The sequence below is a fragment of the Ahaetulla prasina genome, chromosome 6 (genome assembly GCF_028640845.1).
Source record: "Ahaetulla prasina isolate Xishuangbanna chromosome 6, ASM2864084v1, whole genome shotgun sequence".
NCBI lineage: Eukaryota > Metazoa > Chordata > Lepidosauria > Squamata > Colubridae > Ahaetulla > Ahaetulla prasina.
Genome location: NC_080544.1, coordinates 108381315 through 108405786, shown reverse-complemented (window position 1 = coordinate 108405786; position 24472 = coordinate 108381315). Strand labels below are relative to the sequence as shown.

General features: G+C 45.1%; 1 protein-coding gene across 1 annotated transcript in view; it reads right to left on the bottom strand.

Moving 5' to 3' along the window:
• Positions 1–3200: 3200 nt before the first annotated feature.
• The window catches only part of LOC131200520 (cytochrome P450 2J5-like), a 36889-nt gene continuing 15617 nt past the window's right edge, over positions 3201–24472 (bottom strand). Inside the window, exons 3-9 of the mRNA XM_058187377.1 lie at positions 24163–24312; positions 23795–23955; positions 20843–21019; positions 15471–15612; positions 7573–7760; positions 6281–6422; positions 3201–3680 (exon numbers count right to left, since the gene is read on the bottom strand). Coding sequence (XP_058043360.1) covers positions 3496–3680; positions 6281–6422; positions 7573–7760; positions 15471–15612; positions 20843–21019; positions 23795–23955; positions 24163–24312 — 1145 coding nt within the window. The 3' untranslated portion in view covers positions 3201–3495. The remainder of the gene's footprint in view (positions 3681–6280; positions 6423–7572; positions 7761–15470; positions 15613–20842; positions 21020–23794; positions 23956–24162; positions 24313–24472) is intronic.

Below are 24472 nucleotides of genomic sequence, written 5' to 3'. Positions count from 1 at the left end.
TTTATTTGTCAAGAACGTATTAGGTAATAAGTATAAGCACGGATTGGATACATAAAATAGATAGAAATAGAAGAAACATTAGGACAGGGACAGTAGGCATGCTGGTGCTCTTATGCACGCCCCTTAAAGACCTCTTAGGAACAGGGTGAGGTCAACAGTAGATAGTCTTGGGGATTTGGGGATGAAACCACAGAGTCAGGTAGTGCATTCCAGGCATTGACCACTCTGTTACTGAAGTCGTATTTTCTGCAATTGAGTTTGGTGGGATTTACCTTAAGTTTGTATCTATTGTGTGCTCGTGTATTGTTGTGGTTGAAGCTGAAGTAGTCATTGACATGTAGGACATTGTCACACTCACAAAATTAACTCATACAATTTACTCCAGAATACAGGGATAATAAAGAGACTAGGCAGCATTACACTAAAGCAGGGGTCTCCAACGTTGGTCCCTTTAAGACTTGTGGACTTCAAGACGCTTAGAGAGCACTTGGAGGTCTAGCCCTTCTGAGGTTGATCGGACACTAGTGAGGTCTTTTACTAAGACCTACCTAGTGGCAATGAGGGAGGCGAAGCGTTCGTACGTTTCCACTCTCATTGCATCAGCAGATAACCGCCCGGCCGCCTTGTTTCGGGTGACCCGTTCCCTCCTTCATCAGGGGGGACGGGATGACCCTTTACAAGGACGAGCCGAGCAGTTTAACGGTTATCTATACGATAAAATCGTTCAGCTTCGGGATAGTTTGGACCAAAATTGCGATGATCCAACCGAGATGACGGAGACGCGTCTTGTTGAGGTTGTTTGGGATGAGTTTGATTCTGTGGCTCCCGAGGACGTGGACAGGTTGCTGGGGAGGTTGCATGCAACTACATGTTTACTGGACCCTTCCTAGTTAGTGCTGGATACCCAGGAAGTGACACGAGGCTGGCTCCAGGGGATTATAAATGCTTCGTTGTTGGAAGGGGTTTTCCCCGCCGCCTTGAAAGAGGCGGTGGTGAGACCCCTCCTCAAGAAGCCTTCCCTGGACCCAGCTATTTTAGGGAATTATCGTCCAGTCTCCAACCTTCACTTTGTGGCGAAGGTTGTAGAGAGTGTGGTTGCATGGCAGCTTCCCCGGTATCTGGAGGAAGCTGTCTATCTAGACCCGTTCCAGTCCGGCTTCCGACCCAGTTATAGCACAGAGACGGCTTTGGTCGCGTTGGTAGATGATCTCTGGAGGGCCAGGAATAGGGGTTGCTCCTCTGCCTTGGTCCTGTTAGATCTCTCGGCGGCTTTTGATACCATCGACCATAGTATCCTGCTGCGCCGGTTGGAGGGATTGGGAGGGGGGGCACCGTTTATTGGTGGTTCTCCTCCTATCTCTCTGACCGGTCGCAGATGGTGTTGACAGGGGGGCAGAGGTCGTCCGCGAGGCGCCTTACTTGTGGGGTGCCTCAGGGGTCGATTCTCTCACCTCTCCTGTTCAACATCTATATGAAGCCACTGGGGGAGGTCATCAGTGGTTTCGGGGTGAGTTATCATCTGTACGCTGATCATACTTAGCTGTACTTTTCCACCCCGGACCACCCCAATGAAGCTGTCGAAGTGCTGTCCCGGTGTTTGGAAGCTGTACGGGTCTGGATGGGGAGAAACAGACTCAAGCTCAATCCCTCCAAGACAGAGTGGCTGTGGATGCCGGCACCCCGGTACAGTAAGCTGCACCCACAGCTGACTGTTGGGGGCGAGTTATTGGCCCCAAAGGAGGTGGTACGCAACTTGGGCATCCTCCTGGATGGACGGCTGTCCTTTGATGAACATCTGGCGGCCATCTCCAGGAGGGCCTTTTTACAAGTTCGCTTGGTTCGCCAGTTGCATCCCTTCCTTGACCGGGATGCCTTATGCACGGTCACTCATGCTCTGGTTACGTCTCGGTTGGATTATTGCAATGCTCTCTACATGGGGCTGCCATTGAGGTGCACCCGGGGACTGCAGTTAGTCCAGAATGCGGCTGCGCGAGTAGTAATGGGAGCCACTCGTGGCTCCCATGTAACATCGCTACTACGCAGTTTGCACTGGCTTCCTGTGGTCTTTTGGGTGCGCTTCAAGATTTTGGTCACCACCTTTAAAGCGCTCCATGGCTTGGGACCCGGGTACTTACGAGACCGCCTGCTGTTACCTTATGCCTCCCACCGACCCGTACGCTCCCACAGAGAGGGTCTTCTCAGGGTGCCGTCCGCCAAACAATGTCGGCTGGCGGCCCCCAGGAGTAGGGCCTTCTCTGTTGGAGCCCCGACGCTCTGGAATGAACTTCCCCCTGGCTTACGCCAAGTACCTGATCTTTGGACCTTTCGCCGTGAGCTGAAAACACATCTATTTATTCAAGCGCGACTGGCATAATAGTGTTATTAATTTTAAATTGGGTTTTATTGCCTTAGGGTTTTTAAATTTTTAAATTTTAATATTGGCCTTTTGAAATTTGCTTAGTTTTAAATTTTGGTTTTAAATTGTATGTATATTATTTTTTTTTATCTCTGACTGTACACCGCCCTGAGTCCTTCGGGAGAAGAGTGGTATAAAAATTTAATAAAATAAAATAAAAATAAATAAATAAACTCAGCTTTGCTGGCTGAGGGACTCTGGGAGTTGAAGTCCACAAGTCTTAAAGGGACCAAGGGTTGGAGACCCCTGCCCTAAAGGGCCTCTTTCTTTACATTGATTCAGAGAAAGATTTTGAATAATCAAAGTATTCTGGGAGAGGAATTGCCAGAAAAGACAAGTGGAGTAATATTGGCCAAAAATACCTCCTTTGGAGAAGAATTGACTAGAAAGTGATTAGACTGTAACCAGAGAGGGCTCTAGATCAGGGCTATCCAACCTTGGCCACTTTAAGACTTGTGGACTTCAACTCCCAGAATTCCTATAAGCAAAGCTGGCTGAGGAACTCTGGAAGTTGCAGTCCACAAGTCTTAAAGGAACCAAGGTTGGAGACCCCTGATCCAGTCAACATTCAGGTGTAAGTATGAGATGAAAAATGCATTGGTTGCTCATTGGATGTTCTGCCCTGGGATGTGGATGGGTGGCACATCCTTTCTTCTTCTATTAATTCCTTCAGCAGCATTTCATCCCTTCATGCATGGTATCATTTTGGACTACCTCTGAAATTTCCTTTGGCTGGGGATAGTCAAGCCCACAGGAGAAATCTATTAAAACTGAAAGACAATGAGAAAGTGATATGACTTTATTCTCACCCAAAGGAGACAAAGGGAAAACACACCAAACCTACTTAGCACATTTTTTTTTCCATACACAACCTCCTGGTCTTTCATTGACCTGGTTCAGTACGTTGTGTGAACCCAGCAATAGCTTGAAAAAGTTACGATGCAGAATAAAAGGAAGCAAAACAATGTGTAGAGTAGCTCATTATTACAGGATAATAATAATAATAATACAAGATAGCAAAAGTAAACATATACTATAGTGAATTAATTTTATGCTTTTTATGGTGTTTTTTAATATATTTAAACCTGTTTGGGAATAGCACACAGTTTGTAAGGCCGTGGGTGCATTGTCACTTTTACAATAGGTTCTTCATTGAGTTCTTTCACTCCTTCAGGCAACCGGAAGCTGAAGGCCCTCAACAGGCTGGTCAGAAAGATGAAGATCTCAGTTCTTGCCAGCTGCTGTCCCACACAGACACGTTCACCTGTAGATGAGACAAAGCATGCATAAAGAGGTAAATAATCTGTTCTCCAGAGTATATCACCATCAGGAAGGAAATCTGAAAAAAATTACAATGGTGTAGCTTCTAGTGTCAGGCCTGGAACCCATACTAGGCCTTAGGGTTCCAGATGCTGCCACATTTTTCCCCTGAGGGGAAGAAGGGGGGTTGAGGGGTATGGTAACATTCTTCAAGCGGTCAAGGTCGGATGATGTTCACATCTGCAGGAGGAGTGGCGGGAAGATATTTGAATGAACTGGGAGAACGTGGGACCATGTGACCAGCAAAGGGGTTAGGGGGGTGGGACTCTTGGGGTTTGTATAACTGAGAAAAGAATTCGGAAGTTCAGTTTTGGAATTTCACTCATCGTGTGCCAGTTTCCTTATGCTAGTAAAGAACTCAGAAGCCATTGTCTTTCAGAGTTCTTTACTAGCATAAGGAAACGATGAGTGAAATTCCAAAACTGAACTTCCGGATTCTTTTCTCAGTTATACAAACCCCAAGAGTCCCACCCCCCTAACCCCTTTGCTGGTCACATGGTCCCACGTTCTCCCAGTTCATTCAAATATCTTCCCGCCACTCCTCCTGCAGATGTGAACACCATCTGACCTTGACCGCTTGAAGAATATTACCATACCCCTCAACCCCCCTTCTTCCCTTCAGGGGAAAAATGTGGCAGTGTCTGGAACCCTAAGGCCTAGTATGGGTTCCAGGCCTGACATCTAGCAGATTCAGTTCCTAGGATTATTTTCTTAGTTTTCCTTTGTTTGTGAACACTCCTTAAGGAGTGACTTTAATACAACTTATGCTAGATGTAAACTAGGGGTAAAATGCTCCTGGTTCGGACCGGATTGGCCGATCTGGTAGAAATGGCGGCAGGTGGTTCGGAGAACCGATAGCAAAAATCCCTGCCCCCCCCCACATGCCCAGCTGAGCCACGCGATTGTCAGAGCCTTTTTTTTACTTTTAAAAGCATTTTTTAAACAATCTCTTCGCCCGAAAGAATAAGATTCGTGTGACACAATCTGTTTTTAACAACCACATAATGGCTTACGGTGATCACTTTCTTCATTTTTTGGATGGTCACTTATCCTTCACTTGATTATCTTTTTCCAGGATTTTCCCCAGGTATCAATATCAAGCTTATGGGCCGATAATTTCCTGAAGGCATTTTTCCCTTTTTGTAGATTGGTACCGCATCAGCAGTTTACAGTCCTCTGGTACGGAGGTGGATTTCAGGAGATTCTGACCAGTTCTGGAGAACCGGTAGCGGAAATTCTGAGTAATTCGGAGAACCGGTAACAAAAATTCTGACTGGCCCCGCCCGCATCTATTCTCTGCCTCCTGAGTCCCAGCTGATCGGGAGGAAATGGGGATTTTGCAGTATTCTTCCCATGCCATGCCACGCCCATCAAACCACACCCACCAAGCCATGCCATGCCCACCGAGCCACGCCCACTGCTCTGGTAGTTCCCTTTTATGAGCTTTGAAAGATTACATTCAGTGGCCCCATGGTTACATCCGACAGCTTCTTCAGAAACCTGAGATGAGGTTCAAGTGATTTGTATTCATCCAGGGTGGATAGATATTCTCTTACCATTTCCGTGCCTGTTTTGATTTGTTCTCCAGTGGTGGGATTCAAGTAATTTAACAACCGGTTCTCTGCCCTAATGATTTCCTCCAACAACCAGTTCGCCAAACTGCTCAGAAAGTTAACAACCGATTCTCCCGAAGCGGTGCGGACTGGCTGAATCCCACCACTGATATTCTCTCTATTGCTTTCAGTGTTGCTTGTGCAGGATCTTCCTTTTGCATAAAAATAGTTGCATAGAAGACGTTAAGCCAGTGGTTCTCAACCTTTATAGTGCTGTGACCCTTTTAATATAATTCCCCACGATGTGGCGATCCCTTTAATACAATTCCCCACAATGTGGTGACCCCCAACCGTAAAATTATTTTTGTTTCAAATTTATCGCGCCTGAAGCCGTATTGGCTAGCGATCTGAACTGCTTGCGATTGCGTTGAGGACGGAGGCATTAAAGCGGAGACTCCTCCCCTGTTAAGTTTATCGCGCCTGAAGTCAGATTAGGCTAGCGATTGGGAGGGATTGCAGCTGGCTTGAGAGGGAGACATCAGAGCAAAGATTTCTCTCTTTTTTTAATTCATCGCGCCTGAAGCCGAATTCGGCTAGCGATTTGAAGAGCCTGCAGCTGGCTTGTGGAGTCAACCACTGGAGCACGATTCTTCGACTCGCAAGTATACTTCTCATATTTCCGATGGTTTTAAGCGACCCCTGGCAAATCGTCATTCGACCCTCAACAGGGTCCCGACCCACAAGTTGAGAACCGCTGCGTTAAGCAGTTCTGCTTTTTCCCTGCTACCTATCACCTACTTGCCATTTGCTCCCATTAGTGGACCTATCATTTCCTTGTCTTTCTTCTTGTTCCTTGCACATTGAAATAACGTTTTTTTGTTGTTGTTGTTCTTGCTGTTGTTGTTAATTTTAGCATTAGTTGCCAGTCTCGGCTCACTCTGGACTTTAGCTTTCCTGTAAGTTATAAACTGCTTTGGGGTCAAGGATTTACCCATTCCAAAGGGCAGAAACTCTTTCCGATCAAGGAATTTCCCATCCTTATCTAAAAAGTGATTTGGGTTGAATTCTTCAGGTGTCTCCCATAGTTCAGGATCAAAGAGAACAGAACGCATGTCTGCGATAATAATGCTTCCCTGGGAAAAAAAAGAGAGAAATGACTAAAAATAGCAGTTTCATAAAGGAAACAGGCAAAAATGTTTAAACAATATTGATGAAACATTTGCTTATAGATTACTTTTATGGACCCTTATTTATTAATTTCCAGAGCAGTTTGTTAGAGCATTAATTGCTCAAAAATTTGGCTTCCTTTCTTCCTTTCCTTTGAATTTGGACAAAGAAAAATGACCACATATGATTTCTGTTCTAAACTTTACGTTCAGCCCTTAATTTCTTATAATCTTCCTAGGATAAATAGAAAATATTTTAATGTTCTAGCCAGTGGTAGGATTCAAGTAATTTAACAACCGGTTCTCTGCCCTAATGATTTCTTCCAACAACCAGTTTGTCAAACTGCTCAGAAAGTTAACAATCGGTTCTCCCGAATGTCGTGTCCCACTCCTCCGCTGACGGCCGGGTCAGGGAAATCCGAATCAGGCGTGCCTCTGCAGCTCTGCCAAAGTCCTAGCAAAGTTCTCAAGGCAGGCAGGAGACCAGAAAGTGACTTCAGCAAGATATGTTAGACTTTGCCTGACTCAGAGAATGCCAGAAAGCAGATCCTTTATATAGGCCATGGGGTGTGGCTCCATGACTCAGCACTTATCCAGGCCTGCCCCTCCCTTCCTTCTGTTGCCTCCGCCTTTCAAGTCTTCTGAAGCGAGGGTCACTCCAGTCTGCAGCTGTTGGTAATTGACCTACCTCAGGCTCACATGCTGTGGGGGAGGGGGAGGGGTCTAGTTGCTCCGTTTGCCTGGGCATGGAGCCAGAGCTGGGGGCTGGAGGTACTTCTTCCTCCTCAGCCTGTCTGGGCATGGAGCCAGGGCTGGAGCCGGGAGGCATACTAGGACATTCCTCAGCGTTCGGAAGCAGATAAGAAGGCCCCGGCTGCGGTGAAAGCGGACAAGACGCAACACCGAAGTGGTGCAAACTGGCTGAATCCCACCACTGGTTCTAGCTTTAAAATCTGAGTGGTATTTAGATTTAAACCTGCAATTGATACCCTACAAAAGCTTGCTATTCTTGCCCCTTGGATTGTGCATTGGCAGTTCTTGAACAGAGAGCGTCTGTCCTAGTCCATATTCTGCTTTTCCTTCCATGCTGGTTACTGGAATGCAGCCTGTTTCTCACCTTTGGAATAAGGTAGCCCCTGAACTTCACATCCTTTGCACTTTGCCTGGGTGCCCCAAATAGCATGACATATTTTACACGCTGCATTTCATGAATGACAGCATTGGTATAGGGCAGCTTCTTCCGATCCTGATAGGAAATTGACCCCGAGAGGCCAAACACGTCTTCAATCTCCTTTTGGACTTTCTCTAGAAAAGAAATGATGGAAATAGAATCTTCATTCTCAATATTGTGTTTCATTTATTTGTTTCCGAATTTTAACTTTAGGACATAGAACAGCCTTTAGGGCATTAAATGTGATCCCATCCTATAATAATAATAATAATAATAATAATAATAATAATAATAATAATAATAATAATAATAATAACAACAACAACAACAACAACAACAACAACAATAATAATAACAATAATAATAACAACAACAACAACAACAACAACAACAGAGTTGAAAGGGACCTTGAGGCCTTCTAGTCCAACCCCCTGCCCAGGCAGGAAACCCTACACCATCTCAGACAGATGGTTATCCAACATTTTCTTAAAAATTTCCATTGTTGGAGCATTCACAACTTCTGCAGGCAAGTCGTTCCACTGATTAATTGTTCTAACTGTCAGGAAATTTAGTTCTAATTTGCTTCTCTCCTTGATTAGTTTCCACCCATTGCTTCTTGTTCTACCCTCTTTTTAAATATCACGAAGGAGAGCAGATTAAAAATGTGCTTCCTAGGTTCTGATTAGATCTAGTCCAAACTGATTCAGAATGTTGGTGCAAACTAGTGCCTTAGTTCAAATATTCTACTGAATCTTCTTCAGTCTAGTCAATCTCAGAATTCATGCCCTAACAGTTTGCAGATCTGATTCGGTTAAAAATATTTCTATAACTTTCTTTAAAATAATGTGGATCAAATTTTTGCAGAGCCCTCTTATGTTTATTTGTGTTTCTTATATTTTTTAATTATTAAGTTTATATATCACCCATCACTCTTACAGTGAGTTTTGGCAGATACATACACATACAAGTATACATACATGCATATATACACACATACACACACACACAATAAAATGCAATGCAATGGAAAATAACATAACATAACATAACATAACATAACATAACATAACATAACATAACATAACATAACATAACATAACATAACATAACATAACATAACATAACATAACATAACATAACATAACATAACATAACATAACATAACATAACAGGGGTTATAACAGGGGCTGCCACAAAGAAGAGGAAGTCAAACTATTCTCCAAAGCACCTGAGGGTAGAACAAGAAGCAATGGGTAGAAACTAATCAAGGAGAGAAGCAAATTAGAACTAAGGAGAAATTTCCTGACAGTCAGAACAATCAATAAGTGGAACAACTTGCCTGCAGAAGTTGTGAATGCACCAACACTGGAAATTTTTAAGAAAATGTTGGATAGCCATTTGTCTGAGATGGTGTAGGGTTTCCTGCCTGGGCAGGGGGTTGGACTAGAAGGCCTCCAAGGTCCCTTCCAACTCTGCTATTATGTTATGTTAACATAACATAACATAATAGTGAGGTGCTTCAGGATTGAAAGGATTAGCTGGTGACATCATTGATGCCCAAGAAACACCCAATGTGGGGTTCCTTTCAGGATCCTGGCATGAGCTGGAGCAAAGGATAGGAGCTCAACCCACCCAACTGCAACAATCAGGTCTCAATCAGGAGCTAAGTGCAATATGGAAGTTTAAAGCTTGTACGGTAAGAAGTCAAAGAATAAGATGTATTAGAAAGATTTGATTTTTTAAAAAAAAAAAATTAAAAAAAAAAGTTTAGTACTTTGAAGGATAAAGGAGGGTGAAAGGGAGAAAAAAAGCCCCCCCCCTTTTTCAGTAAGACCAAAGAATTTGAAAGTATACAATAAATTCTGTAAATAAAAATGACGACAGTTCACAAAGATTACTAGGTGCAAATAGAAATATACGTTATTTCCATAACAAGGAAGATCAAACAGGAATGCTTAAATTGATTACTTTATTTACAGAGGAAAATATGTTCTTATTCGGATATCCTTTTTGGAATGTGTGCTTGTGAAGAAAAAAAAAATGAAACTTTGACCTTGGTTTTGTTGATTAGAAAGATTTGCTGTTATAGAAATGGCTAGTTATATATTACTGGGTAAAAGCAAAAAAGTTGAGGTTGGAGCGTGTTTATCTTGTACTGTGCTAGGAAGAGTTGGAAGTCAATGCCTCCTTTTCTTTTTCTTTTCTTTTTTTTGTTTGAATTTCATACCCCCTTTCCCCCATTCCCTTAATTTCCTATTTTATTTTCTTTTTTGCGTTTTATATAGTTAAAAAATGAACTAAAGAGGATAAATCCAAGATTCAGTGTCACCTTGAACCTCCAGCCACTCCAGAGTTTATTTATTTATTTATTGAATTTGTATACCGCCCTTCTCCCAAAGGACTCAGGGCGGTTCACAGCCAAGTAAAATAGACAATATATAAATACAATTAAAATGCAGCTAAAAAACTTATTAAAATTGGCCACGATTAAAATTTAAAAACTAAAACCCATTTAAAAACCCATAAATTTAAAAACTAACCCAGGCCAGCGCAGATGAATAGGTAGGTTTTAAGCTCATGCGAAAGGTTCGGAGGTCCGGAAGTTGGCGAAGTCCTGGGGAGTTCGTTCCAGAGGCGGAGCCCCACAGAAGGCCCTTCCCTGGGCGCCGCCAGACGACACTGTCGCGCCGACGGCACCCTGAGGAGTCCTCTCTGTGAGAGCGCACGGGTCGGTGAGAGGTATTCGGTAGCAGCAGGCGGTCCCGTAAGTAACCCGGCCCTATGCCATGGGCGCTTTAAAGGCGTTCACCAAAACCTTGAAGCGCACCGGAAGGCCACAGGCAGCCAGTGCAGCCTGCGCAGGATAGGTGTCACTCGGGAGCCACGAGGGCTCCTCTATCACCAGCGCAGCTGCATTCTGGACTAACTGTAGCCTCGGATGCCCCTCAAGGGAGCCCCATGTAGAGAGCATTGCAGTAATCCAGGCGAGGCGTCACAAGGCGTGAGTGACTGTGCACAAGGCATCCCGGTCTAGAAAGGCGCAACTGGCGCACCAGGCGAACCTGGTGGAAAGCTCTCCTGGAGGCGGCCGTCAGGTGTTCATCAAAAGACAGCCGTTCATCCAGGAGAACGCCCAAATTGCGCACCCTCTCCATCGGGGCCAATGACTCGCTCCGACAGTCAGCCGCGGACTCAGCTGACTGTGCGAGATGCCGGCATCCACAGCCACTCTGTCTTGGAGGATTGAGCTTGAGCCTGTTTCTCCCCATCCAGACCCGTCGGCTTCCAAACACCGGGACAGCACTTGATAGCTTCATTGGGGTGGCCGGTGTGGAAAAGTACAGCTGGGTGTCATCAGCGTACAGCTGGTACCTCACACGAAACCACTGATGATCTCACCCAGCGGCTTCATATAGATGTTGAACAGAAGGCGAGAGAATCGGCCCTGCGGCACCCCACAAGTGAGGCGCGCGGTGACCTCTGCCCGTCAACACCGTCTGCGACGGTCGGAGAGATAGGAGGAGAACCACCGATAAGCGGTGCCTCCCACTCCCAATCCCCCCAACCGGCGCAGCAGGATACCATGGTCGATGGTATCGAAAGCCGCTGAGAGGTCTAATAGGACCAGGGCAGAGGAACAACCCCTATCCCTGGCCCTCCAGAGATCATCCACCAACGCGACCAAAGCCGTCTCAGTGCTGTAACCGGCCGGAAGCCGGACTGGAACGGGTCTAGATAGACAGTTTCCTCCAGGTGCAGGGGAAACTGATATGCCACCATACTCTCTACAACCTTCGCGCGAGCGGGTTGGAGACCGACGATAATTACCTAAAACAGCGGGTCAGGAAGGCTTCTTGAGGAGGGCCTCACCACCGCCTCTTTCAAGGCGGCGGAAGACTCCCTCCAACAAGGAAGCACTCGTAATCCCTGGAGCCAGCCTCGTGTCACCTCCCGAGTGGCCAGCACCAGCCAGGAGGGCACGGGTCCAGTAAACACGTGGTGGCATTCAATCTACCCAGCAACCTGTCCATGTCCTCGGGAGTCACAGGGTCAAACTCATCCCAAACAACATCACCAAGACCGCCCTCAGACGCCCCATCCGAATCGCCACAATTTTGGTCCAGACCGTCCTTAAGCTGAACGATTTTATCGTATAGATAACCGTTAAACTCCTCAGCACGTCCCTGCAACGGGTCATCCCACTCCCCCTGGTGAAGGAGGGAGCGGGTCACCCGAAACAGGGCAGCTGGGCGGTTATCTGCCGACGCAATGAGGGAGGAGGCGTAGCAACGCCTCGCTTCCCTCAATGCCACTAGGTAGGTCCTGGTATAGGATCTAACTAGTGTCCGATCAGCCTCTGAGCGGCTGGACCTCCAGGAACTCTCTAGGCGTCTTCTCCGGCGTTTCATCCCCCTCAGCTCCTCGGAGAACCAAGGAGCCGGTTGGGATCTACGCCGGGTCAGAGGCCGCAAAGGCACGACACGGTCTAAAGCCCCAGCCGCAGCCCGTTCCCAGGCTGCCGCTAGTTCCTCTGCCGTGCCGTGAGCCAGACCCTCAGGAAGTGGCCCAAGCTCCGTCTGAAACCTCTCTGGGTCCATTAGGCACCTGGGACGGTACCAACGTAATGGTTCCGTCTCCCTGCGGTGTTGGGTAGCAGTCAGAAAGTCCAGGCGAAGGAGAGAGTGATCTGACCATGACAGAGGTTCAATGACTATTTCCTTTAAGTCCAGATCTCTCAACCACTGACCAGAGACAAAAATCAGGTCCAGTGTGCCTCCCCCGATGTGAGTGGGGCCATCCACTACTTGAGTCAGGTCCAAGGCCGTCATGGAAGCCAAGAACTCCCGAGCCACCGTCGATGACGAGCCAGCAGATGGCAGATTAAAGTCCCCCATGACTAAAAGTCTGGGGGTCTCCACTGCCACCCCGGCAAGCACCTCTAGAAGCTCGGGCAGGGCAGCTGTCACGCAGCAAGGAGCCAGGTACGCGACCAGCAAGCCCAACTGACATCTACGACCCCACCTCACAAAGAGGGATTCACACCCGGCAATCTGAGGTACAGTGGTCTCCCTCGGCTCTAGACTCTCTTTAATAACAACCGCCACCCCTCCACCCCTACCCTGGGCCCTCGGCTGATGGAATGCACGGAAACCCGGTGGGCACATCTCGACCAGGGGCACGCCCCCTTCAGTACCCAACCAGGTCTCCGTGCGCCTATAATATCCGTGGCACCCCTGAATCAGATCATATATTAGGGGCCTTATTGCCCACGGCCCGTGCGTTGCATAACATCACCCGAAGCCCCAGGCTCTGAGAGTCTTGACCATCCGGGGAACGGGTGAAGTCAGGGGGATCGGGGCACGCGATCGCCTGCATACATCGAACGCGTGACCCCTTGTATCGATACGATCCCCTTCCGCCATATCTGCCCCTCCCACTTACCGTGCAAATAGACTCACCTCACACAAAGGAACACATTCCCCCCCCCATAACCTCCGAACCCATTTGACAGTCGCCACGAGCATGCGCTGGAACTGGTTTCCCTCCCGGCGGGCTACCCCCATCCCCCCCCCTACCCCTCCCACCCCCTAAAAATACCCTATCTAAAAACCCCCAAAGGCTCTTTCTTCTCGCCTGCCCCCTCTCTGGGTCCCCAGACCCCGCATTGAGGCCGGCCCTTGGTAGCGATATGGGCCATTCCTGCGAGGCGGGGGCACCTCGCAGGCGCAAGAGTTCATGTACAGTGTAGCGCATAGAAAAAGTGCGAATCGACGAGGGATGCTAAGATGATAAAATCCCAAAGTAATAAAATGGTGAATCTTCCAGCGGGAGTCCAGTTGGTAAAAGGACAGATGGAGCAGGAACCGGATAGCGATGACAGAGCAGGAACAGACAGGCCGGCAATCTCCATAGTATGCCTATGGGGACTAGTTCTACAAGGTCTCAGTCACGTAGAAGTGGCTATCGGTCTGTCCGGGTCCATAGACCAGTCCAAGCTATTCCAATCCAGTTCGACTGAAGTCTGAGCCACTGCCTCCAGGTACCTCCAAAAGGTACCCATAGCATCAATTGCATCACCAGAGATAAAGATACAAAGCTAAGTATCATGGGAAAGTTGATGATACATCATCCCATGGTGTTGGATGATCTCACCCAGGGATTCATGAAGCTGATAAAAAAAAAAAAAGGACCACAGAGAGGACTTTGTGAACTTCAATTGATCGGAGGGCCATTGGTTGGCAGTTTTTTGCTAGAGAAGGCCGGAAGAAACAACATTAGGGACTTGCAATATTTCAAATAAAATGTTATATAAATGTTAAATAAAACTCTTTTGTGTGCATGCATGGACTGGGGCAGGCTACTTTCTCTTCATGGCAGGGAGCCTTGTGTTGTGCATCTGCATAGAATAGAATAGAATAGAATAGAATAGAATAGAATAGAATAGAATAGAATAGAATAGAATAGAATAGAATAACAGAGTTGGAAGGGATCTTGGAAGTCTTCTAGTCCAATCCCTTGCTTAGGCAGGAAACCCCAAACCACTTCAGACAACTGGTTATCCAACATCTTCTTAAAAACTTCCAGTGTTGGAGCATTCACAACATCTTCAGGCAAGTCGTTCCACTTATTAATTATTTTAACTGTCAGGAAATTTCTCCTTAGTTCTAAGTTGCTTCTTTCCTTGATCAGTTTCCATCCATTGCTTCTTGTTCTACCCTCGGGTGCTTTGGAGAATAGTTTGACTCCCTCTTCTTTGTGGCAGCCCCTGAGATATTGGAACCCTGCTATCATGTCTCCCCTAGTCCTTCTTTTCATTAAACTAGACATGCTCAGTTCCTGCAACCGTTCTTTATATGTTTTAGCCTCCAGTCCCCTAATCATCTTTGTTGGTCTTCTCTGCACTCTTTCTAGAGTCTCAACATCCTTTTTACATCGTGGCAACCAAAACTGGATGCAGTATTCCAAATATTCCATGGCCTTACCAAGGCAGTGGTATTAACACTTCATGTGATCTTGATTCTGTCCCTCTATTTATGCAGCCTAGAACTGTTGTTGGCTTTTTTGGCAGCTGCTGCAAGCTGTTGCTTGTTCCTGTCATCTTGATTTTTTCCCCCCTATGTTGGTTATCAAACTGAAATTTGGTGTTCTATTCACAATTTAGGCCAGAAACAAGTAATTAATCTGTAAACCTCGGTAGAGTTCTGCATTTAACCTGTGTTAAATACTTTTAGATCTGTACCGATTTCCAGGTTTTTTCAGTTCCTAACTCAATATTTTGCTGAGGATATCAAAGAAAGCTCTCTGCATGTAAAGTCTTGGCTTTTCTGTAAACCAGCTAAGTTCATGCTCCTGCTTATTAAGATCAACAATCCTCACAGGAAAATTATGATGAAGAATAAATTCAATTCATCATTCAGCCCTTGATATTTCAAATAATCTCTCTGCATTTTACAACCTGTGCAGGGACATGGTGGCTCAGTGGCTAAGATGCTGAGCTTGTCGATCGAAAGGTCGGTAGTGCCTTAGTACTGTGTAACCGGGATGAGCTCCCAGTATTTGTCCCAGCTTCTGCCAACCTAGCAGTTCGAAAGCATGTAAAAAAATAGAGACCGCCTTTCGTGGGAAGGTAACTTTGTTCCATGCACCTTTGGCATTGAGTCATGCTGGCCACATGACCACAGAGACATCTTCGGGCAGCGCTGGCTCTTCGGCTTTGAAACGGAGATGAGCACCGCCCCCTAGAATCGAGAATGACTAGCATATATGTGCGACGGGAACCTTTACCTATACCTATTTTAGAACCTGAGGATGACCTTGTTCTACCTACTCATTGTCTGTCTCACCTTGGATGTGGAGATGAGTGGACAAGAGGAGCAGATTCCACGTCAGAGTGGCAAAAGATGTGTCTATTCCAGCAACAAAAAAATCTAAAATACAGTGAGCCAGGTTCTCTTCCTCATAGGTAGAGTTGGGATCGTTCTTGCTCTGAGGTTTAAAATAGAAAATAAAAATTACAATGAGTTCTATGCAGCTTTTCTGTAATTACTTTTGCTTCTGCATCACAAGTCACAACAAGAATATCAATGAAGGAGAATAATAATTGAAGTGGTAGGATCACAGAAAGACACTGCCTTGAGGACCTGTATACTGCATGAGCCAGAAAGAAGGCTGTGAAAATATCTATAGACCCCTCACATCCTGCACATAAACTGTTTCAACTTCTCCCCTCAGGATGACACTATAGGGCAGTATCGGCGAACCTGTAGCACATGTGCCAGAAGCGGCACGCGAAACCATCCCACGAAGAATGCGCAGCCTTGCTGGCTCCTCTTCCGCAGTTCCTGAGATCACACATGTGCCGATCAGCTGGCTATCACATGCGCGGGAGTGTCGGAGCCCGGAAGAGCAGCGTTCCGGCACACATGCACAGGCCGGCACCCAACCTTCCGGGTTGACATTGCATGCATGTGCGATGGCTAGCTGTTCGTCAGGCACGCTTCCATGCTGGTATCCGGGTGTTTGAGTGCTGGCTTGTGCATACGCGATGGACCACTGCTCTTCTGGGTATCGGCGCTCTAGCACGCGCGAAGGCCAGTGGGGCCATGCATACCTCACGGGATGGTTTTGCATGCCGCTTCTGGCATGCAGGCCAGGCCAGCACACAGGAACATCAAAGGTTCGCCATCATGGCTATAGGACATTATATGGAATAACAATTAAAGTGGTAGATTCACACCGACTGGCACACTATCTTCAAGTAGCCCAGATCAAAGAGAGTTTTGGCTTTAGACAAGCTTTAATGTGTTTTGGTTTAGTTTATGATCAATTACTTCGGTAAATATTTGCATGTAGAATGGTGATTAATCTGTATCTATTGTCAGTTTTGGAAGGAAATTTTCTTTCTTTTTTCTTTTTCTTTTTCTTTTTCTTTTTGCTTCTTAACTGCCACATATTTTAGCTGGGAAAGTTGCGAGGGGGTTGTTGTTGGAGCGGTAGAAAGTTGGTCATAACAACATTCCATATTCAAGGATATCCAGCGTCTGATGTAGACTGCCTGAAGATTGTATCCAATTGAGTATGAAGAGTTAGTGGACAATGGGATGAACTTGTGGGTGTGGGGCAGGGCTGTGAACTGTCAACTGGGTGTGGAAAACCTGGAAGCTTTCAGTTTCAGGTTTTCCCAGCTGTACCAACATGACATCTCTAATAAATTGGAACTTTGAGGAACCTCAAGCCTCAGAGCTTTTGTTGTGACCCAGGTTCCTGGACTCGGACTCCTGGACTCGGATGATTCAGAAAGTGAGGGAGAAGACCTGGCAAGGCCTGCTTCTCCTGGGCCCTGTCCCTCCCTGGCACCCACCCAAAGGGAGGAGGAGGGGCCAGCAAGGCCTGATTCTCCCGGGCCTTCTTCTGATTTGGCAACACCCCAAGAACAATTTTGGCTTGATGCAAGACTGCGCAGACGTGACCGGCGCGCGCAGCAGAGGAGGCACTGGGACAAAGTCAAAGAATGATGAGTCACGCAGTGACATCTACAGAGGCTATAAAAGCAGGAGGCGGAACTTCCTGGCTTTTTGTCTTGGACAAAGCAGTGAATTTGCGCGGGCAAACTGTATCAATGGAGGGAAGAATATATTCATGAGTAACTCTGGCCTTATCTATAATTTCCTAGTTATCTCCAGAAACTTGGCAGGCCCGTGGGTAGACATGGCCAGAACATTTATCTATGTAAATAAACTAGAAAAGAAGGCCTTTGACTAACTCTTTGTTGGGAGTATTGGGGGAGGGAAACAGAACAGCTTTATTTCGTTGGGGGTGTTCCTTGGAACCCTGACATCTATTAGAGCAGGGGTGTCAAACTCGCAGCCCACAGGCCAGATGCATCACGCGCTGGTCACGCCCACCTCCGGTTTAGCGAAGGGGGCAAAAGTCACAATACATCACATGACGACAACGTGACGATGCGAATTTGACAGCCCTGTACTAGAGTGTATCACAAAACTTCAGAAACAGCTTTACCCGCATGCATTCTAATTTAAAGCTATGCCCAAAGTAGAATAGAATAGAATAGAATTTTTATTGGCCAAGTGTGATTGGACACACAAGGAATTTGTCTTGGTGCATATGCTCTCAGTGTACATAAAAGAAAAGATACGTTGATCAAGGTACTGTAATGCATATGTCTGCCCTAACTAAAGGTTACTATGACTATTATGCCATGCCATGACAATTTATGCAATTTTCAGAATATTGACTTAAGCCCTTGACTTATAAACACTCATTTGGAGACCGTTCAAAATTTCAACGGCAGTGAAAAGAGTGGCTATGACTCATTTTCATATTTGCAATCACTGCAGGATCCCCATGGTGATGTGGGCACTTGGCAAATGTATTTCTGACACTTACACTTAGAGTCATTTTATCACCATTTGTAACCTTCCCAACCAGCTACCAAGAAGCAAAATGAATGAAGGGAAGCCAGATTCACTTAACGTTCACACGATTCACTTTGCAACTCTGTAGAGATTCTCAATCATCCAGGTCATGTGTTGTCCCAAAGGTGCTTTTTTTCAAGAGGCAACTGGACTTTCTTGTTTTTTTTCTTTGAAGACGTTTCGCTTCTCATCCAAGAAGCTTCTTCAGCTCTGACAGGATAGTGAGGGATGGACCTCTCGCTTGGACTATTGCAATGCTCTCTACATGGGGCTCCCCTTGAAGAGCACCTGGAAACTCCAGTTAGTCCAGAATGCAGCTGTGCGGGTGATAGAGGAAGCAGTTCGGAGCTCCCATGTAACACCCATCCTGCACAGACTGCACTGGCTGCCTGTTGTCTTCCGGGTGTGCTTCAAGGTATTGGTGACTACCTTTAAAGCGCTCCATGGCTTAGGACCAGGATATTTACGGGACCGTCTACTGCCATCTTCTATCTCCCAGCGATCGATGCGTTCTCACAGAGAGGGACTTCTTAGGGTGCCGTCAGCCAAGCAATGTCGACTGGCGGCCCCCAGGGGGAGAGCCTTCTCTGTGGGGGCTCCTACCCTGTGGAACGAACTTCCCCCTGGACTTCGTCAACTATCCGACCTTCGGACCTTTCGCCGCGAACTTAAAACCTATTTATTCCGTCTAGCTGGACTGGCTTGATTTTAAAATTTTTAATTTGCTTTTATGGGTTTTAAATTTTTGTAAATTTTTATAGGGTGTTACTGTATTTTAAAATTTTTGGCCAATCGAATAAGTTTTTTAAGGGGTTGTTCTTAATATTATATGTATTGTTTTCTTTGTATTTTATTCTGGCTGTGCACCGCCCTGAGTCCTTCGGGAGAAGGGCGGTATACAAATTAAAATATTATTATTATTATTATTAGGTGACCCTGAGGACACAGATAAACCTCCAAGTGCTTCAAGGACCCTCTAAAAGGATGCAAAGGACCAAGCTATCTACAAGGAGTATAAATCCTTCCATTCCCCACTATCCTGTCAGAGCTGAAGAAGCTTCTTGGATGAGAAGAGAAACATCTTCAAAACAAAAAACAAGAAAGTCCAGTTGCCTCCTTTTGGATTTGGCCAAAAAGGTAGTAAAATGGGGCAAAATTCACTTAACCATTGCATTGCTTAGCAAAAGAATTGTTGGGGCTTAATACTGACTGTAAATTGAGGACCTGTACTAGATTCTTGTGCATCAACCCTGCACCCAACCAATGCAAGTTTATGAAAAATTGTAAGAAAAATGATACAATATGCATCATCTGCCTATTGATGGAGAAGGAATTTGAGGAAAAAAAACAACGCCATCATACATATCACAGCCTAGAATTTAGAAAAAGCATTTGATCAAGTATTGCATGACCTATTTCTTTTCCCATCCACAAATGGTCTGGCTTCTCACCATTGTTCTTTATACTTAGTATGGACACTGTAACCAGAAACCTACAATACCCATAGATGCTATTACATACTGATGTTGTGTCTGCACCCCCCCGAGCCGGGCCCCCTGCCAGAAAGTGACTTGGAAAGTGAGGGGGAAGGGACGTCAGGACTTTCCTCGGAAGCACCGTCTTCCCTGGCTCAGCTCCAGGAGCCAGAGGCAGGCTAGGTAGAGGAGATAATGAGGCCTCCGTCCCCTGACACTTCCCACCCCCCCAGGCCATGTCTCCAAACCCAGCTGATGGCGATCAGGCCTGGCTGGACCCTAGGTTTTGTAGGCAGGAGAGGTGGGAACAACAGAAGCAGGGGTGGGGCAGGCCTAGGAAGTGCTGAGTCATGGAGCCACATCCCACAGGATATAAAGGCAGCAAGAGCTGCTGTGCCTCTTCGTAGCAGGCAAATTAACTGCTTAACTAAGAGCTGAAGTACTGTTTGACTCATCGGCGTTGAGGGAGATAACAGAGACACTTGGCAGACGCTAGCTAGTTTGCTGCCAGAGCTGATAGTGCCAGCTAATTAAGTCATCGCTCGGACTGAGGCGAGGGGGACAGAACAACTGATGATAAAGGGTGAAACATGAAGAACCTTCAAGTCATTAATATAAAAGTGCAAAATCTCCCTTGTTGGTTTAGGAATGAGGGTCAGGATTAAGACTGTATATCTTGAAAGTAATGACCAGACCAATGGTACACTCAAAACGGATGGTATCTAAAGTTACCTGGTGCAAAGTAACTTCAAATCGATCAAAATTGCTTCTAAAAACGCAATCTTTTTCTGAAAACATGGGAGAAGAGGACTTTTTTTCCTTGTTTCAAACTGTTTTACATTTTTACTTATGGTCAAGTCTGTGAAAGCATCTGTCCTTTTCCCAATCATTTCAGGGGAAGTATTCATTTAAGTTCCTTAGAGTCGGGAAACAACTAGCACATAAGTGCGAGGGGAACTTTTACCTTTACCTTTTATTCATTTAAGTATGAATCAATCCAAAGTTCCCGTTAATTATTTTCATTCTTAAGGGAATTCCTTTCGAAAAGGGGGAGAGAAGTGATAGGCAAACATGAGAGGATGACAAATGGAAATATTTCTAATTCCCTCAACAAAGAACCTCTAAAATTGTCTAAGATTGCAGGTGTACAATATAGTTCTTATTTAGAAGCAAAATTCAGAATGGGAGCTGAATGAAAAACAAACAACTCCAATGAAGACAAAAACAGTATCTCCTTTTTCTTTACTTCTATCCAGGAATGTAATAACTCCTTGCCCATGTACTGAAACCACAGTAAACCCATACCTTCTCTATCTGAAGAAGATAGTGATCAATGAAATCCTGTGGCTCATGACTGGAGCTGGTTTCCTTGTGTTTCTCTATTTCTTGCTCTACAAAGGAAATAATTGTTTCTATGGCAGCCAAGGCCTTCTGGTGAGGACCTGGGAGGTACTTCAGTATTTGTGGCACCAAACTGTACAACTAATAGAAAAGGAAAAATTAGAAAAGCCTTCCAGCAGCTCACAGTAATAGACAGGATTTAACAACCAAAGAAAAACAGTCCAGACACATTAAAAGATGGCAAACGTGCATGGTGTCAGATCTCAAAAGCCCTCCAGAAAAGCATGTAGAAACTCTTGTGGAAAACAGTAATGTTTGTAGGAATTTAGCACCCACCCCCCTCCTAGAAGAATGAAATATTTTAGAAAATATTTAAAAGGCAGAATATATTTCCCTGGATGAGAAATGGAGAAACATGTTTTAAAGACAAAGCAACTCCCCCCCACCTTTGTCAATGGGCCATTAAGACCTGAGCCAGTCCATTGTCTACATGACAAAGATAGGATTAGCCCCTACCCAGAATCTTACCACATGGCAAGGCTCAAGCAAGCTTGAGAGACAACCTACAACATTAGCTAAGACCCCTAGACCACCTGGGAGTTTGACAACCAATCAGGATACTCTTCCTGTGCCCCAGAAAGTTCAAAGCTCAGAAAAAGCATAAAACCAGGGAGCACACAGGATCTCAGCCCTTTTCTGCTCAGGTACTCAAGCCATGTGATCCTGACCACCATTAAACCATCTTTCCAAGCAGCCTCCATTTTCCAGTGTCTTTGTCCCCACTTGGAACTGAACCCAGATGGATATTTCTTCCAACATGTTAAAGAGGCAGATAGATTATTATAAAGCTATGAAGAGCTGTGGTGGCTTAGCTTTTAGTAATCTTTAATTGTCCCAAAGGTGCTTCTCCAAACAGGAATTGGGTTTTCTTGGGTTTTTTTCCCTTGACAATGTTTCACTTCTCATCTAAGAAGCTTCTTCAATTTTGACGGAATGATGGGGAATGGAAGGATTTATATTCTTTGCAGTCTACTGAGTGTTAGCTCTCTGAGAGTCATTAAGTCATCAGTGGAGGTTTAATCTGTATCTGTCTGGAACCTGCACTGCATATCGGACATTGATACAATTGAACGTGTCCAGAAATATTTCACAAGAAGAGTCCTCCACTCCTCTGCTTGCAACCTTCCGTCGTGAGCTAAAAACATATCTATTTATTCAAGCGGGACTGGCATAATAGTTTGATTTTAAATTGGGGTTTTATTAATATTTTAAATTTTTAAATTTAATTTTAAGTATCAGCCGTTTTTGTAATTTTGCTACATTTTAATTCGTTTTAATTGTATATATCTTGTATTTTATTTCTGGCTGTACACCGCCCTGAGTCCTTCGGGAGAAGGGCGGTATAAAAATTTAATAAAATAAAATAAAATAAATAAAATAAATAAACAAAATACCTTATGCCACCAGACTTGAAATTCTGGGCTTAGAAAACTTAGAACTACGCCACCTTCGGTATGACCTGAGCATAGCTCATAAAATCATCTGCTACAATGTCCTACCTGTCAATGACTATTCAGCTTCAACCACAACAATACACGAGCACACAATAGATACAAACCTCAAGTGAACCACTCCAAACTCGACTGAAGAAAATATGACTTCAGCAACAGAGTGGTCAATGCCTGGAATCAGTGGTGAGTTTCAAATTTTTTTACTACTAGATGCGTGATACAAGGCTTCCTGCTAAGGAGATAAGGGATGGGAGCATTGTGGGATATTCCTTGTCACTTGGGGCACCAAATGAACTCCTTCATCTTCTCCTTAACCGTACCTTCTTCCTGCCCTACTACTGCCTTGTCTGCTACTTGACTGAAGGTTGGAGAGACCAAATTGGGATGGCTGCAGCAAAGGGGTCAAAGCAGTGGTGAAATTCAAATTTTTTTACTATTGCTTCTGTGGGCGTGGCTTGATGGGCATGGTATGGCTTGGTGGGTGTGGCTTGATGGGCGTGGCAGGGGAAGGATACTGTAAAATCTCCATTCCCACCCCACTCCAGGGGAAGGTTACTGCAAAATCCCCATTTCCTCCCAATCAGCTGGGACTTGGGAGGCAGAAAATAGATGGGGGTGGGGCCAGTCAGCATTTTTACTACCGGTTCTCTGAACTACTCAAAATTTCCGCTACCGGTTCTCCAGAACTGGTCAGAACCTGCTGAAAGCCACCTCTGCCTGGAATGCACTACCTGACTCTATGGTTTCATCCCAAAACCCCAAAACTTTAACCTAAGATTGTCTACTGTTGACCTCCCCCACTTTCCTAAGAGGTCTGTAAGGGACGTGCATAAGAGCACCAGCGTGCCTACCGTCCCTGTCCTAATGTTTCCTTTTATTTGTATTCATTTTATGTACTCAATTCATGCTTATCCTCATATATATTATCTAATACATACTTGACAAATCAATCAATCAATCAATCAATCTTCAGGATCACCTGAATCAGAGTCAGTGGGTCCTTTTTGAGACTGCTGAAAGGATTATGACAGGAGATAGGAGATGTCATATCTCTCCTCTTCTGTTGAGGGAACGCTATTCCATTTTAACATTTTAAAGGTCCTTGAGTGGCGCAGACTGCTAAGACAGTCTGTAATTAACAGCAACTGCTTGCAATTACTGCAGGTTCAAGTCCCACCAGGCCCAAGGTTGACTCAGCCTTCCATCCTTTATAAGGTAGGTAAAATGAGGACCCAGATTGTTGGGGGCAATAAGTTGACTTTGTATATAAATATACAAATAGAATGAAGACTATTGCTTGACATAGTGTAAGCCGCCCTGAGTCTTCGGAGAAGGAGAAGATATAAATTCAAATAAATAAATAATAAATAAATAAAAATAAATAAACATAGAAAAGGTGACTTACCAGATGATAAGTGTCACCAGTGACATCCACAATGACGTGTATGGCTTGCACTAACTTCTTAAAGTTTTCATCTTCAGGAGCAAGCTGGCCTCCAAAACTCAAAGCAAATATGACGTTAGAAATTGCATTTAGGACTGGAAATGAAGGATCAAACGGCTCTCCTGCGAATGAAGATATATTTCATAATGAATTATTAAAGCATAGCACTTCTATGGGGATGAAGGAAAATCATTGGGAACTCAGTGACTTGTTTCAATTTTTTTTTTCTAAAAAAAAAAAATCAAATCACTTTTTATTCAAAATACACAGAATGGAAATAAAAAATGTTCTGCAGACGGGGATTTGAGTCATTGCTCCAAATTACAAACCTTTTGTTTGTCTAAACATCTCCACCAGCGCTTGAGCTCGGTCTTCTAATTGATGCTCAAAGCTTTTCTTCCCCAGGCCCAGCTTCCTCAGAGTAGTGATGATGAAGTGTCGCTGCTCTTTCCAGGTGTGGCCATTGGAAAGAAGAATTCCTGTGGGCATCAGCAGACAAGGAGAAGTTACCCCTGATAACATTCATGTTATCTATAGAGCTATAGAGCACTGCATACTATAGAGCACTGCATGATATAGAGCACTGCACACCAGAACAACTAGACACAAGAACAGTTTTTTCCCAAAGGCCATCACTCT